General features: G+C 46.1%; 1 protein-coding gene across 6 annotated transcripts in view; it reads right to left on the reverse strand.

The window, feature by feature from the left end:
* The window catches only part of JARID2 (jumonji and AT-rich interaction domain containing 2), a 225,334-nt gene that overhangs the window by 210,276 nt on the left and 2,042 nt on the right, over window positions 1–13,016 (reverse strand). For 2 of the 6 annotated variants that reach the window (XM_075745107.1, XM_075745109.1), the window contains exon 1: window positions 12,481–12,605. The exons of 2 other annotated variants lie outside the window; for them this stretch is intronic. In XM_075745107.1, coding sequence (XP_075601222.1) covers window positions 12,481–12,552 — 72 coding nt within the window. In that variant the 5' untranslated portion in view covers window positions 12,553–12,605. Of the gene's footprint in view, window positions 1–11,522; window positions 11,817–12,480; window positions 12,606–12,699; window positions 12,809–13,016 lie in introns of those variants that run through there. 2 more of the 6 variants (XM_075745111.1, XM_075745110.1) reach the window with 2 other exon arrangements.

Below are 13,016 nucleotides of genomic sequence, written 5' to 3' on the forward strand. Positions count from 1 at the left end.
AATGACAGCAACCTGGGAGATACAGATTTAACACCCTGGTTTTGACAGTTTTATATTCTCTTATCTATGGCAGGATTAGGAACCCTGATAACCAGTCTGCTATAACTGAGATTTCCCTTACTAGATGTTGTCCTAGTTTCTAAGCTGAACAGTAGGTCAGTCAGCCAATCTTCAAGTTGTTCTTACAGCCTTTTGTCTCAAATGCCAGCTATTCAATCTTCTTTCTTATGTGCTTAAAAAATTGTAAGATATTACTTCTTGTTTCAAAGGGCTGCCTCAACACATCACCTATTATTTTGTCCTTTTCTTACCTACACCAGTTTATGCATGGGCTCAACATTATTCATGTGTGTTGAAATTAAACTGTATGTATTAACTCCCTCAAATTAACTGCAGATCCTTGCTTTTATTGAACAAGGTGACTCAAACACTGGGAAAGTCTAGTGGATTGGGAATTTGGAAACCAGCTGGAACTATCTCAATGGCATTCTTCCACCAGGTAACGAGTTTTCAAAGCTGAAGTGCTACGTACTGTGTTGCTTCAGCTTTGCAACACATGGGTTCCTGATTAAAATACTGGGTCTCGTCTGGTGGGAAAAAAATACCTGGACATTTGGAAAGCACGGAATAAAGGAAGAAGTGGTGCAAAAATTTGAAGCCTTTTAAGGAAAAAGGATAACCTTTCAGCCCAGATGCGATTTACTGCTCCATGGGAACAGAAGGATGGTGATAAATCATTTATACAGAGGATAGCTGACAGCAAATTTCAGAATACCTTCAAAAGCATGCCTGAACAGACATCTTCAAAGTTGTCTTCCAAAAACAACAGTATAGTGTGCTGAAGTATATTCTTCCATTGTAAAAGATGAAGAAGCACTTCCTGCCTAAGATATCATGCCCATCAGCCAAACTGTAGCTGGTCTTCTGAAGGCATGACCACGACACTAGGCTGAGGGAGAACATGCAAGTAAAAGCAGCAAAAATATTGCCGAGATGGCTAAAGTCAGAGACAGTGGTAGGATCTAATGGGGAACTCACAGCAAGCCATCCTCCACACGAGCAGGACTCCAACCATGGATACGTATCCTGGCCATTTTTCTCACATTATGCTAACCTTGGTTTCACAAACTGTGCCAGAGGGCAGGTTAGCTCTCCAGAGCTGAGCACACTCCTGCTTCCCTGACAAGGTCCCAGATGCAGATGCAGTCATGCTCTGTAGCAATAGTGCAGGTGATAAAATGACAATGCTCTGAAGCACCTCTGAAAAGAGCTTGTGTGAAGGAAATGGATTCTGCAGAGCTGGTAACCAGGCAGTCCCTCAGTCAGTACCACATACCTACTTGTGGTTATGCAAGGTGAACAGGGACATGAAAAGGACAGAAAGAAAAGAAAGACAAAAGACATATTCAGGGGGAAAAAAATCTTCCAAAAGCTAAAAAGCTTCTGACCACTTTGCCAGGAAATCCCTGTGGTCAGCTCAACACTATTCCAGAAGGGAAAGCCGGACAGGTACAGGTAGGCATGCATGCAGGAACACCGCTCCCGGTCCCATTTGGGCCAGGAGGCAGAGCCTAGCAGGAATGCCCTCAACAGCCATCAGGCATGAGTAGACCAGGGGTTGTAATGCACTAACAGATGGGCTGTCTGTAAGGGGAGAAAACAACAGACTCATCCCTGGCAGGATCTGAGAAAAGTTGGGGGTGGGGGTGTGGAAAGGACATAATAGTTTATCCCTTCACTCTCCTCCATCCAAATTAGTGAGCCAGCAATTTCCAAAATGCCCACTGGGAGTTAATTTCACTGCATCTTTGACTGCAAGAGTAACGGGCATAAAATGACACCACAAAAGGAAGAGGAATCAACAAGAGTACAAGAAAAGACGCTTGTGAGGGGAAAAACCATTATTACCTACATCATTAACACATTTCCTTCTTCTGCATGATACACCACCAGCTTTCATAGCAGCCAGCTGAAGTTGTATTATAATTAAATACCAAGTATGATATTAAAAAATTATATTACCAGAAGACTTTAAGAGACCATACTTTTCTTAACATTTTTATGCTGAAAATTGTATTCCTGCTCTCCAAAGCAACAGGGCTCAGAAGTCATTATACCTGGTCTGCCACCCAGCCTGGAAGAAATCTGACCACCTCTAGTTATTTTGGCAGGTCATACTCAAATGGAGGCTGCAAAGATCCTTTCAATAATGGAAGCTGTGCAGTGGTTTTTACGACTGGTCAGTCATGTCACATAATGCTGCTCTTCACTGAAAGAGCATGAATATTAATGTTTTATAAATAAAAGCCTTTAATGCATTTGAATTATGAAATTAGCTTTTCCTGAATGCTCACATCAGCAGGGTTCGATTTCCCAAAAGTTCATGAAAGGACTGTAAAAACAGATGAGCAGGGCCACGTTCTACTTTTCTTCCACAGTATTTGCACATTAACAGTTTGCTGAGCCTTGCACAATGTAAGTACCCAGCCAGTATTTTCTATAACCAACACTCAAATCCTGCACACAGGCTTGAGAGACAAGTAGCAACAGTGCAATCCCTCCCCTTCCAAAGAATTTCCTATGGAGCTGCCCTCAAAATGAACTGCAGGAACCTTTCCTCATCTCCCCCTTTGGCCTGCAGGAAAAGAAAAAAATAGTGCGATAATAGTTCATTTTGCTTTCTTGCAAAGAGATGCCAGCAAATTTTGTAAAAGCTAATTTCCTCAGACAGAGACGACGTGGATAGAGGAGCCCAGTCGGAGAAATACACAGAAATGAAAGAGAAAAGCACGGGACTAGAAGACAAGGGGGGTGGAGGGAAGTGAACCATAAAAATGCAGTACTGTGCACACATGTATGCTATAATGAAGAGTAAGGAAAGAAAAAGAACACTTATTACATTTAAATAAAATATTAAGAGAAGACGCTGGAAAAGCAAAAAGAAAGAAACAGTTCAGAAAAGAAAACAGGCAGGACTACATCTAGTAAAGCCATTAAAACCATTAAACGGCTATCACCCTCTTAGAAAACTAACATTCCTGCCTGCACTTGCACACACTCTTACACAGGAATGGCAAAATCTTGAGCCCTGAAAAGCACTTCGGCATGTGCTTAACTCACAAGCTCCAAGTACTTCGATTGACGTCAGTAAGAGTATTCGTACATTTGAGACAGGCACGTGCTACAGCGCCTTCCTGGATCAAAACTGAGGGTGCAGTTCCACATCTCTTTTTAATCCACAGCAATGCTAAGGAGGTCCTTGTGCCCCACCGTTCCCTTAACTGTGCCACTAAAACAGCTTTGCAGGCTTGCACTGAAACCAGACCATTTAAAGATAAGGGAGTGGGGGAAGAAAAAAGAGGAGAGCATTGGCATAACTACTTTTTAAGCCAGATAACTGCAGTGACTCTATTTCGTATGCAGCTCTATAGTTGTACTGACATGGCCAAAGCACACTGTGAACTATACCATGAAGGAAAGATTAGCAGGGTCACCAGTGCTGGCTTCAATGGTGAGAAAAAGGCATGGGATGCCATATCCTGGTGTTCCTATAATTAAAGGAAACCTTTTTTTTTTGTAGCTTCTTGATTTGACATGGTTTGGCCTTCTCACACTACTTGGGAACCTGGGGCAAAAATACATCAGCACTTCAGTTCGCTTGCATGTTCAATAAACATGAATGGTTTTAACAAGAGAGGCTATCTGAACTCACTCTTCAGAAGTGCAAGATAAACCAAATAAACCCATGGGAAATTTCTGGAGGAACTCCCTTCTGTAAGCAGGTCCTCACTGTAGGAAGTAGAACGGTACAGTGGCTTCACTTCCACAGTGGAGCTCTTGTATTGTGGGGTGCATGTGGGTGTTGAATTAAAAAGAGTACTAACTTCTTCTACCACATTTAGCAGCGGAACTCAGCTTCCAGTAGCACAGCTATCTTAATTTTACTTTCTTCCCCTTTTTTTCTTCTCTTGTTTAAAATTGTTCAAATCCTATCTAAGCAAGCATAACACATAATACCGGTAGTACATTTTTAACCCTCTTCTAACACATTTTAGCACTTTGGAAATTATTGTGGCATTACCATGATCACAGGCATCTTCCGCTTCATTTTCATCTACGTGGCCTAACTTCGTTTCAACCTTATTTAATATTCGCCATGCTTCCAGCAGTAGAACGGTACAGCAAAATCCACACACAAACAATCCTTAGGACAGACAGGGACAGCTACTTTTGTTTGCTAAGAAATAAAACATATATCTTGACTCCTATTTAGTCATAATTTCACAGCCCATTTAAGCTCGCACTATTGCTAACAGAAGCAATCGACCCCCTCCCTTGCCACTTCATTCGTGTTCCTGCAACACCGTCCCCAGACCAAGTATTTTTACAGCTACCTCACAAACTGCAATATTAAATGAATCCACATTAAAAATCAAACATATTTTGTCAGTTCAGTTTTAACCTGGAAAGTCCCCAATCTGCAGTGGGAGCTATTACCTGGTACGCATGTTGGCCTGCAGAAGAGAGAGGGAACAGGCAACCAGAGGAAGGCTAAACCACTTCTTTCAGTGCAGTGCAGGCTTAAAGCAATCATAAAAAAAAAACAGCATTAGGCAACTTACTGGTCTCCACATTCACAATGTTGTTACCAAGGGCAAAATGCAAAAACTATACACAGGACATTTCCACCACAAATAGGAAGAAGGGGACAGTAGAACAGGACAGGACAGCTGCTCTCGACGGCTCCTTCTTGGTTTTGTAGGTTTTATTAGTTCAAGGCATCAGAGACTTGAAAAACGAAAAAGCCAGCTTCAAAATTATTTGCCATTAGGACAACCATTATTTCTTCCAAGTTATAAATAATTCACAAGTTTCAGTTACTGTAACATGCTGCAACTCCAGCTTTTAAGTAACACAAAGGCTCTTGTCTTACAAAGTGATATTACTGTGTCCCCGTTAGATGCTGAATAACGAAAACAAAAAAATTAACATTCGTAAAAGTTTTTCAAACTTAAGATAAAGGCTGAAAGCAGAAAGACTACCTTCTTCTTACAATCTTACCTGAGTGTAGTACAGCTTTTAATAAATTATCAGAGGAAATACTATTCCAACAGATTAACTTCTGCTTTACATCCAAAACTGAAAGGGACGTTCTCCGGCCTCAGAAAGCCAGTATGCACGATGGCAACGGGCCATGAGAATTTTCACCATTATCACTGTGCTTCAAGAGGGGGGGAAAAAGTTACTATTAATCAGAAAAACACATCTCAGGCATCCATCTATGTCATCCTTCTATGAAAAACACTCACATTAAGGTTGGTCGTTTGGAACATCACCCAAAAAGCAACCGCATACAACCAGCTTACTTATCAGTCAACTTTACAAACAATAACAGAAAACCTTCTTTTCGCTTGGCTTTGAGTTTTGTAAACTCAAAGTCTGGACCAAGTTTTGTGGGGCTGAAACCAAAACAGAAGCAGTTCTATTTTTTTTTTCAGCTCGAGTTGAGTTAAGAAGTTAATTGATCTGGCATAAGTGCAGGGTTGGAAATTTGTATTGCGGGGTTTTTAGCATGCACGCTGCGGCTGAGAGATTTGGCTTACAACTTTGATGTACCAAAAAGAACTCTGTGGGACAAACTGGCTGAAAGTAATATTCATGAAATAAAAAGGCGAGAAAGAAGGAAACATATCCCTTCTCTAAATCACCCTCAGTCTGCCCAGCAGGCAGAAAAAAGCTATAAACATATGGTGGTAGCCTGCAGCAACTAAAACTCTAAATGCAATTTCTAGACTATGTACTTTTTGGGCATAAAGATTCCCAGTTTTAGAACAGCATAAAAAATTATATGCTAAATATAACAACTAATAAAAATACTGATAAGCATCTCAGAGAGACACTGGACAGACTCTTGTCATGGTTTCTGTCCACTTTATTAGTAGCAACCTCAAAAAATATTTGTAAACTGCAATTCGCTTGACTCGCATGCTTTACATCTTTGAGTTAGTCTTTGTATTTCTTCAAAATGCAGGCCATTCCCAAATGCAGCTAGGAAATTATTGTTAGCTGTTTAAATGGAGTTGTCAGGGCCCACGGGAAATTGAATTCCTGTCACTGAGGAGCCTCAAAAGCTTACTGTCTTGGATGGACTCCCCAAAAAGCAGCGTGACTAGCAGGATGCCTAGCACGAGACTAAAGCCTACCCAAAGCAGTAGCAGATTTTTTTGTCCAGAAGAAAATAAAGCACAATCCTCAGAGAGAAAAGAAAGTCCTTCCCCTAACATATAAATGTGGGAAAGGGCAGAGAAGACCATCCTGTTCTTGTGGGCAGCAAAGGAAAAAGACATCAAGGCAAAATACCAGTACACAACATTGTCCAGAAATATTGGGGAACACTTATCTCTACTCCCACTCACATAAATCTGTTTTAAAAATAGGCTCAGAGCTGACTTCCATATGCAGAGAGTTGAAAGAGCCAATAATTTCTCCAAATTCCCTCCCATCGTTCTTAATTTAAAAGCATGCATTGCTTCAAAACTAATCTGCAAGTAAAGCTAAAAACGAAGTGCTTATAATATATAGTTATCCTAACTTGGCTCAGACAACACAGTATCAAAGTGCAAAACTAAGATTAGTAGATTATGTCAGGATGAGCTCCCATGGTTTATTTTTGAACTTTATAAATATCGTTAGCCAGTCATCATAGCGTGCGTGTGCCAAAACACGCTAATCTCCTGCAACCATCACGTCATCCAAAAGATGTCAGACCAGCAAGGCAAGCTCAAAGAACTGAAAGCAGAGCGCAGGGACGTGAACACCACAAGCCCTCCTGGAGCACAGCAGGAGGCCACAGTTCTCAACTTGATTCTTATTATTTGCATTTCTTCTAGCCTTTAGGAAGTAAAAGCCACAGATCCGAAGCTGCCTTTTTGCAGAGCAAATCAAGGGAAGAACCCGGCAGAAAAGCCCGCAAGAACCCAAGTAGGATAGACCAAGCAGATTACATGTTACAGAAAAGAGACATTTAGAAAGGATTAAGTCATGCCCCGCAAGTGATGCAATTATAAACTCTTCTGGGGGCATCGTCACATTTTTACTAAACCGATTTTAGCAGTGTCAAAATGTCTGACTGCAACTATAGCAATCCTGCAGGCACTAAACTGAACCTGACCAGAAACTACTCTTACTCTACAGGCCCGACCTAGATGCCGAAAGTGAACAGAGCCCTTAGTACAGGTTTCTCGTTTTGTTTTCAATGCATTTTTTTTAATCACACAATCCCGTGCCTGATTAAAGGAGGTTTTGTTCCCCCAGATAAAAATACAGGACATGGTTTATGACACTTCAGGCCAGGATGAGACAATTGCTGCAGAAATGCCGAAGCAGTTTTGGATGCCACTCTTCCTACGTGAACCAGTGGAACGATGATTTACACGCGAGTGTTTTCTCCTTGCTTCCGTGCTCAGCCAAGCTGGTCACTCCGAATGGCTTTCTGCAGCAGCAGCAATTAAGCCAACAAACTTTGCATGGGAGCAGATGAGGTACACTCACACCATGCGTCTGCTCACAGACCAGGGAGCCGTCATCTCTAGCCGAGAGCCTCAAAGCACGACATTAAGCATGGCAGTGCTCTCAGCCACCACTCGTGGCCACGCTTGCGGCCACACTCGCACGGCAAGTTGAAGAGCAGCATTTTACAGCTTCAGACCCTTCATCTGCATAAGGAAGCAACAGACAAAAAGCACACGTGGAGGGGAAGAGAGCTAGCATATTTTCAAACAAGCCCTCACTGCTATAATTAAAGGGTTTATTCCTTTCCCACAGCCCACCACTGGAAATACCGGGCCTCTGCCGGATTACCGAAGGAACAACAGCAGAACAGGATGTCATTACATGAGGGAAAGTGTGAAACCCAAGCAAGTGAAACAGCAAATGGTTTTAAACCTTCTACCTACTGATTCATTGAGAAAACGTTTTTGTGACCGACTGAAATAAACCCACCCCTACAAATGAAAACCAAGAGTTCCCAAATAAAACCTGCCCGTTAAAAACCCAAGAAGGATCACATCCAATATTCCCAGTAGTAATGAGCCAGCAAAACAACCAACCCATCAAAGATCTAAGAGAACACCAAATACATTTTGGCAAGCATATTATTTCCTGTATCTGAATTTCAACGCCAAGTACTCCTCACATACTAGACCTGAATTTTACAAGCGACTTGCAGCTTTTAAGTTTCCTGGTGGCTTCCTACCACTTAAAAATGCTTTAAATAAAAAATGGTAGAGTAAGTATAAAAAGTACATGCCTACCATACCCGTGACATTAAACTCCAGGTATGTTTTACCCTTTTCTCTAAAGCTGTAACAACAGGTTGAGGGGCTTTGTATTGAAGGTAAAGAGCTAGATCATAAAAACTGTCAACTAAAGTTTTGGCCCACAGCATAGGGACATTTAGGGCCATCAGCATCAGGAAACATTTAAGGGAAGCTCAGGTTTGGCAACACTGAAATTTGCATTATTAGACTTGAAAGTTAATGTCCCGTTAATCTTACACAGAGGCAGTCAAATCCATCAGCACTATTGTTTTCAGACTGTCTGCCCACTAAGGCAAACAATGCACCATTTACACTTGGTTTACATTTATAGTTGGGAAGAAAGCCATGCAAAGGACTGGGGGGGGGGGAAACAGGATGTTTTAAATGCAAATTTGGATTTTGCAGCAATGCACATATTCCTCTGAAAATTCCACATCTGCTAAATCACACAAAAGCTGGGTGCTTTTAATAAAAAAATAATAAACGTGTCTCTGCTTTTCCTTTCCCTACTTCAAAATTACCTTTAAGCCTCCCTTTCACTTGAGTGCTGCAAACTGGAAACTTTAGAAATGAAAGCAGCTGGTGTTTCCCCTCCCTCCCCAAGTTCCAGTTGATTGAATTCAGTCACTGCAATATAAATGGCCAATAAACCACCCCAAATCAACCCCCAAAAGCGTTTCCCTCCTCCTCAAGAACTTTCAGTCATGTTCGAACCCGGAAATATCAGTAATGTGCATAAACAAAACATAAATTTTAAACCTGGAGTCTCTTTAGCTTCAGACTATGAGATTTAAAAATTGACCTACTTTATGTAATACTCCCACAGCTGAGTCATCACACTATCAACTGGTCTCTATCAGCTGCGGGGTATGATCATCACTCAAAAAAAAAAAATCAAGTATCCATACTAAATGCATCTTTTATTATTATGTTAAAAATATACTGTTAATCTAACAATCCAGACTATAAGTGGGGAGGGAAAAACCTTAAAGAAAGTTTGAGCCACGTAATGTAGTCCCTGTACAGCAGATGCAGTGCCTTGCAGCAAGAGCCCACAAGCTACAAGATAGAACATTGGACGAGGCTACAGAAATACAGATTAGTTCCATCGCTGCCACCGTTACAGTACGTAGCTTCAGGCAAGTAATTTAGGCTTCTTTCTGTTCCATCAAACAATAAAATGGAGGGAATACTGCTGCCTTACAGAATCAGCTGATGTTTATACCACACTTTAGCATATGCATAACATTAGCTGTTATTTCACATCTACAGAAAAGGAAGGGGTAATATATTTTTAAATGGGCTTTGTAGGCCTCATAAGAGAAGGTGAAAGTGCTTAATGAACATTAGAAACTCTTCACAGGGGCCTTGATTCATTATAATTCACTCTGGACTGCATCTCACACAGACTCCTGGCTCACAGTCCATCAGAGCAAGCAGGAGTCCATTAGTATCTCGGGGCAAAGCATTTGTTGATAGCAAAAAGTAAATATTCTTTTAAAAAAAAAAAAAAGTATTTTAATTACTAGTTTCTAGTTACACGCTGTCCTATAGCCACTTACAACATAATTGTGTAGTCTCAAGAGACCAGGAGGAGGTAAAGAGGAACTCAAACTCAGATCTCAAGTGCAGCTAGCATCCTTACACTGTTAGCTACAGTTATACATATAGGAAAAAACATAAGAGTTGAGCGTGCTATGCTGCTGTAAGTGTTACTGCAAGCCTGAAAAAGACCCAGCACAAGAAAGCTCCAGAAGGTTATTTGAAATAAGATGCAATGTACGCTGAATACTACTTCTGCTGCCACCAGTGTATTTACATCATTTCTTGTAGGAAGTCATCAAACTTAAAGCACGCTGTCAGTTGTGGGGCTGGGGGAAGGAAATGAGGAAACTCCTGCAGAAAAAAAAGCAGGGAACGAGGGTTGGGCTGAAGCTCAGGCGTGCCCAGGGCCGGGCCCCTGGCACACAAATGTCCCTTACTCAGTACGAGGTGGTGCTGCATGGTCACCGTCCCCCCCAAAACTCTCTGAGCCCCTTGAAGCATGCCCCAGTAGAGTATTGTTTCAAAGGCTGCAGTACTCGCAGGAGCTCTCCTCGGATGCCTGTAGCACGCTAATCCTGGACAGGCCTTGCCAGCCCTCTGAGGGGGCTTACGAGGCCGTCCGTAGGTGAAGCATGTCACCTCATGGCAGACTACAGCACTTTTACCTCTGCAAGGACAAGGAAACAAATCACACGAGGCGACGGTAGTGACATTACTCCTTAATTATATTTTGCCATCTGCTACCGTTGCAGAATTGCGCAGGTATTTCAAGACAGTAATCCAGGTCTGATACTCCAAAACCTAAGCCAGCAAGAACAGAAGATTTGCTATTCGGCATCACAAAAACGGGCAGAAAAATGCACCTGTGAAATTACACTTAAGACTTCAAAGCTTTTCATTTATGAACTATTAATTCCAAGCGCATACTGAATGCAGTCTGGCTTCTCAGCTGATGCTTTACAAAGCTGTCAGTTTTCTGAGGCTTGAGCCAAAAGGCAATATTTGATATGTAAAGATGTTTGAGAAGGAGGAGGGTAAAGCAAAAAGAAAGATTTGTATGAGTCAGCCATAGTTCTTCTAAAAATTAAGTGATAGCATTTTTAAAGCACAGAGAGAGAGATACATACACGGATTTCCTCATTCCTGGGTTATCGGTAGCAAAAGATAACGTTCTCAAAGTTTAACAGAACTTTTAATTGCAATCACTTACGAAGCGGGGAGCCAAGCCCCGCGACAGCAGCCCTGCAACACGCAGGCTTTACTCCATTGTTCTAACCACCTTTTTGTTTTCAGAATTCATTTTGCAAATGCCGAAAAGCAGCAGCCTAAACAGGCTCTGCTCCCAGCACGACAACCCGCAGCGATCCGAGGAGCGGGGCTACCGAAGCAGCACTCGGTGCCTGTGCAGCGGGGGGCACTCGGCTGGGCCCCCGCTCCTCACGGCGGGGCATCACCCCTGGCGCAGCCCTCACCTCAGGGGCGGGAGCACCGCGGGCCCCGCGGCCGGGCGGTAGGGCCCGACGCTCGGCAGACAGTTGTTTCGCTGCGGCCCGGTAGCGGGACAAGGAGGCCGGCAGCTGGCCCTGCCGCGCCACGGGCCGATGAGGTGAGGCCTGCCTCAGCCGCTGCCAGCTTTCCGCGCCGCTTCTCCAGAGTCACCTGCGGCGGTGCCTGAGTGCCCGGGCCGGAGGCCTGCCCCAGGGGCGCGGGGTGTCACCAGTGGGGCCGAGCCTGACAGTACGCGGGGGGGGGTGGTGGGTGTTAACAGCCCCCGACCCGGGACGAGCAGCCTCCGGGGAGAACCGGGACGCGCGGTTGCGGTCCCGACCCGGTGGCGGGCGGTCACACCTGCACTCGCGCAGACGGACAACAAAAGGCCCGGCTGACACCGGCGAGGAGGAGGCGGCGGCGGCCGCGACCCGGCGTGCTCTGCCGGGCTGCCGCAGCGCCCGAAGGTCACGGGCAGGAGGAAACGTGTCACGCATGCCGCCACGCCGCGTCCCCACGCCGCCGCCCCCGCGGAGAGACGTGACCGGCCCTCCCCACCACGCGGGGCGGCGGTTGCAAACCTCCCACCCCGAAACCGGCAGGGCTGGGCCGGGCCGGGCGGCCCCGCACCTGCTCACCTGGCCCGGGGCCGGGCCGCCCCCTCCCCCGCAGCGCCGCCGACGCGCTGCCCCGGGGCCTCCCCCCGCCCCCGCCCCGCCGGCCCGCCTCGGCTCTGACGTCACGCCAGGGGCGGGGGGGGCGCGAAACGGGGAGGGGGGGGCCTGAGCGCTGAGGCTACGAAGATTCCACGGCGCGCAGGCCCTTCCCTTTGTGACGTCACGGGAGCAGGGCGAACCTGGCCGGGCGGCGGCGTGGCCGGCGGCCCGCGGGCTCCCGTCACAGCCCCGGCAACCTGTTGCTGCTGCCGCCGCCGCCGCCAGCGCGCCCCGCCGGCACCGCCGCCTGTGCCCCCGCCCCCTGCCAAAAATAAAAACAGGGTGGGAAAAGGCGGGGCGGGGGGGGGGGAAGAGATTAGAGGGGAAAAAAAGCGGCGCCGCGAAGTTGCAACCGGGGAGCACACGGCACATTGTCCGCCCCGCCGCGCTCGCCCCCGCCCCGTCCCTCCTACCTTCCCCCGGGGCGCGGGGCCGGCGGGAGCCGCGCTCACCCCCTGCCCGGCGGTGCGGGAGCGGCGCCGCATTGTTCGCCCCCGCGAACCCGGGGCGGCCGCGGTAGCAGCGGTTTGGGGCGATCTCCCCCCCGCACACCCCCTTCCACACACACACCCCTTAATTATTAACACCGCGGTTTCCTCCACACCCCCCCCGCCCCGCTTTTGTCTGCCTGCCTGGGAAACGTGGACGCCTCGCGTGTTTCGCCAGACTTTCCACCCGCCGTTCCCGTTTCGATGCAATACTTTAAACTCGCCGGCCCCGGGCTCTCCCCGCTCCTCTGCAATGCGGATGTATTTTAATTCGGAAATTTCGGGGAGGGGGGGTGGGGGAAGACGGGGGGGGGGCAGCTCCGAAATAGCGCGCAGCCCCCCCCCCCCCCCCGTGTCCCCCGTCCCCCCCCTTCTCCCTGGGCTGCGTTTCAGCGGGGCGGGCAATCCATAGCGGCAGTCAGCTGGAGTCAACTGCAGTTTTTACCAAATCTATATAATAG

This window comes from Balearica regulorum, chromosome 2 (genome assembly GCF_011004875.1).
Source record: "Balearica regulorum gibbericeps isolate bBalReg1 chromosome 2, bBalReg1.pri, whole genome shotgun sequence".
In the NCBI taxonomy this organism is placed as follows: domain Eukaryota; kingdom Metazoa; phylum Chordata; class Aves; order Gruiformes; family Gruidae; genus Balearica; species Balearica regulorum.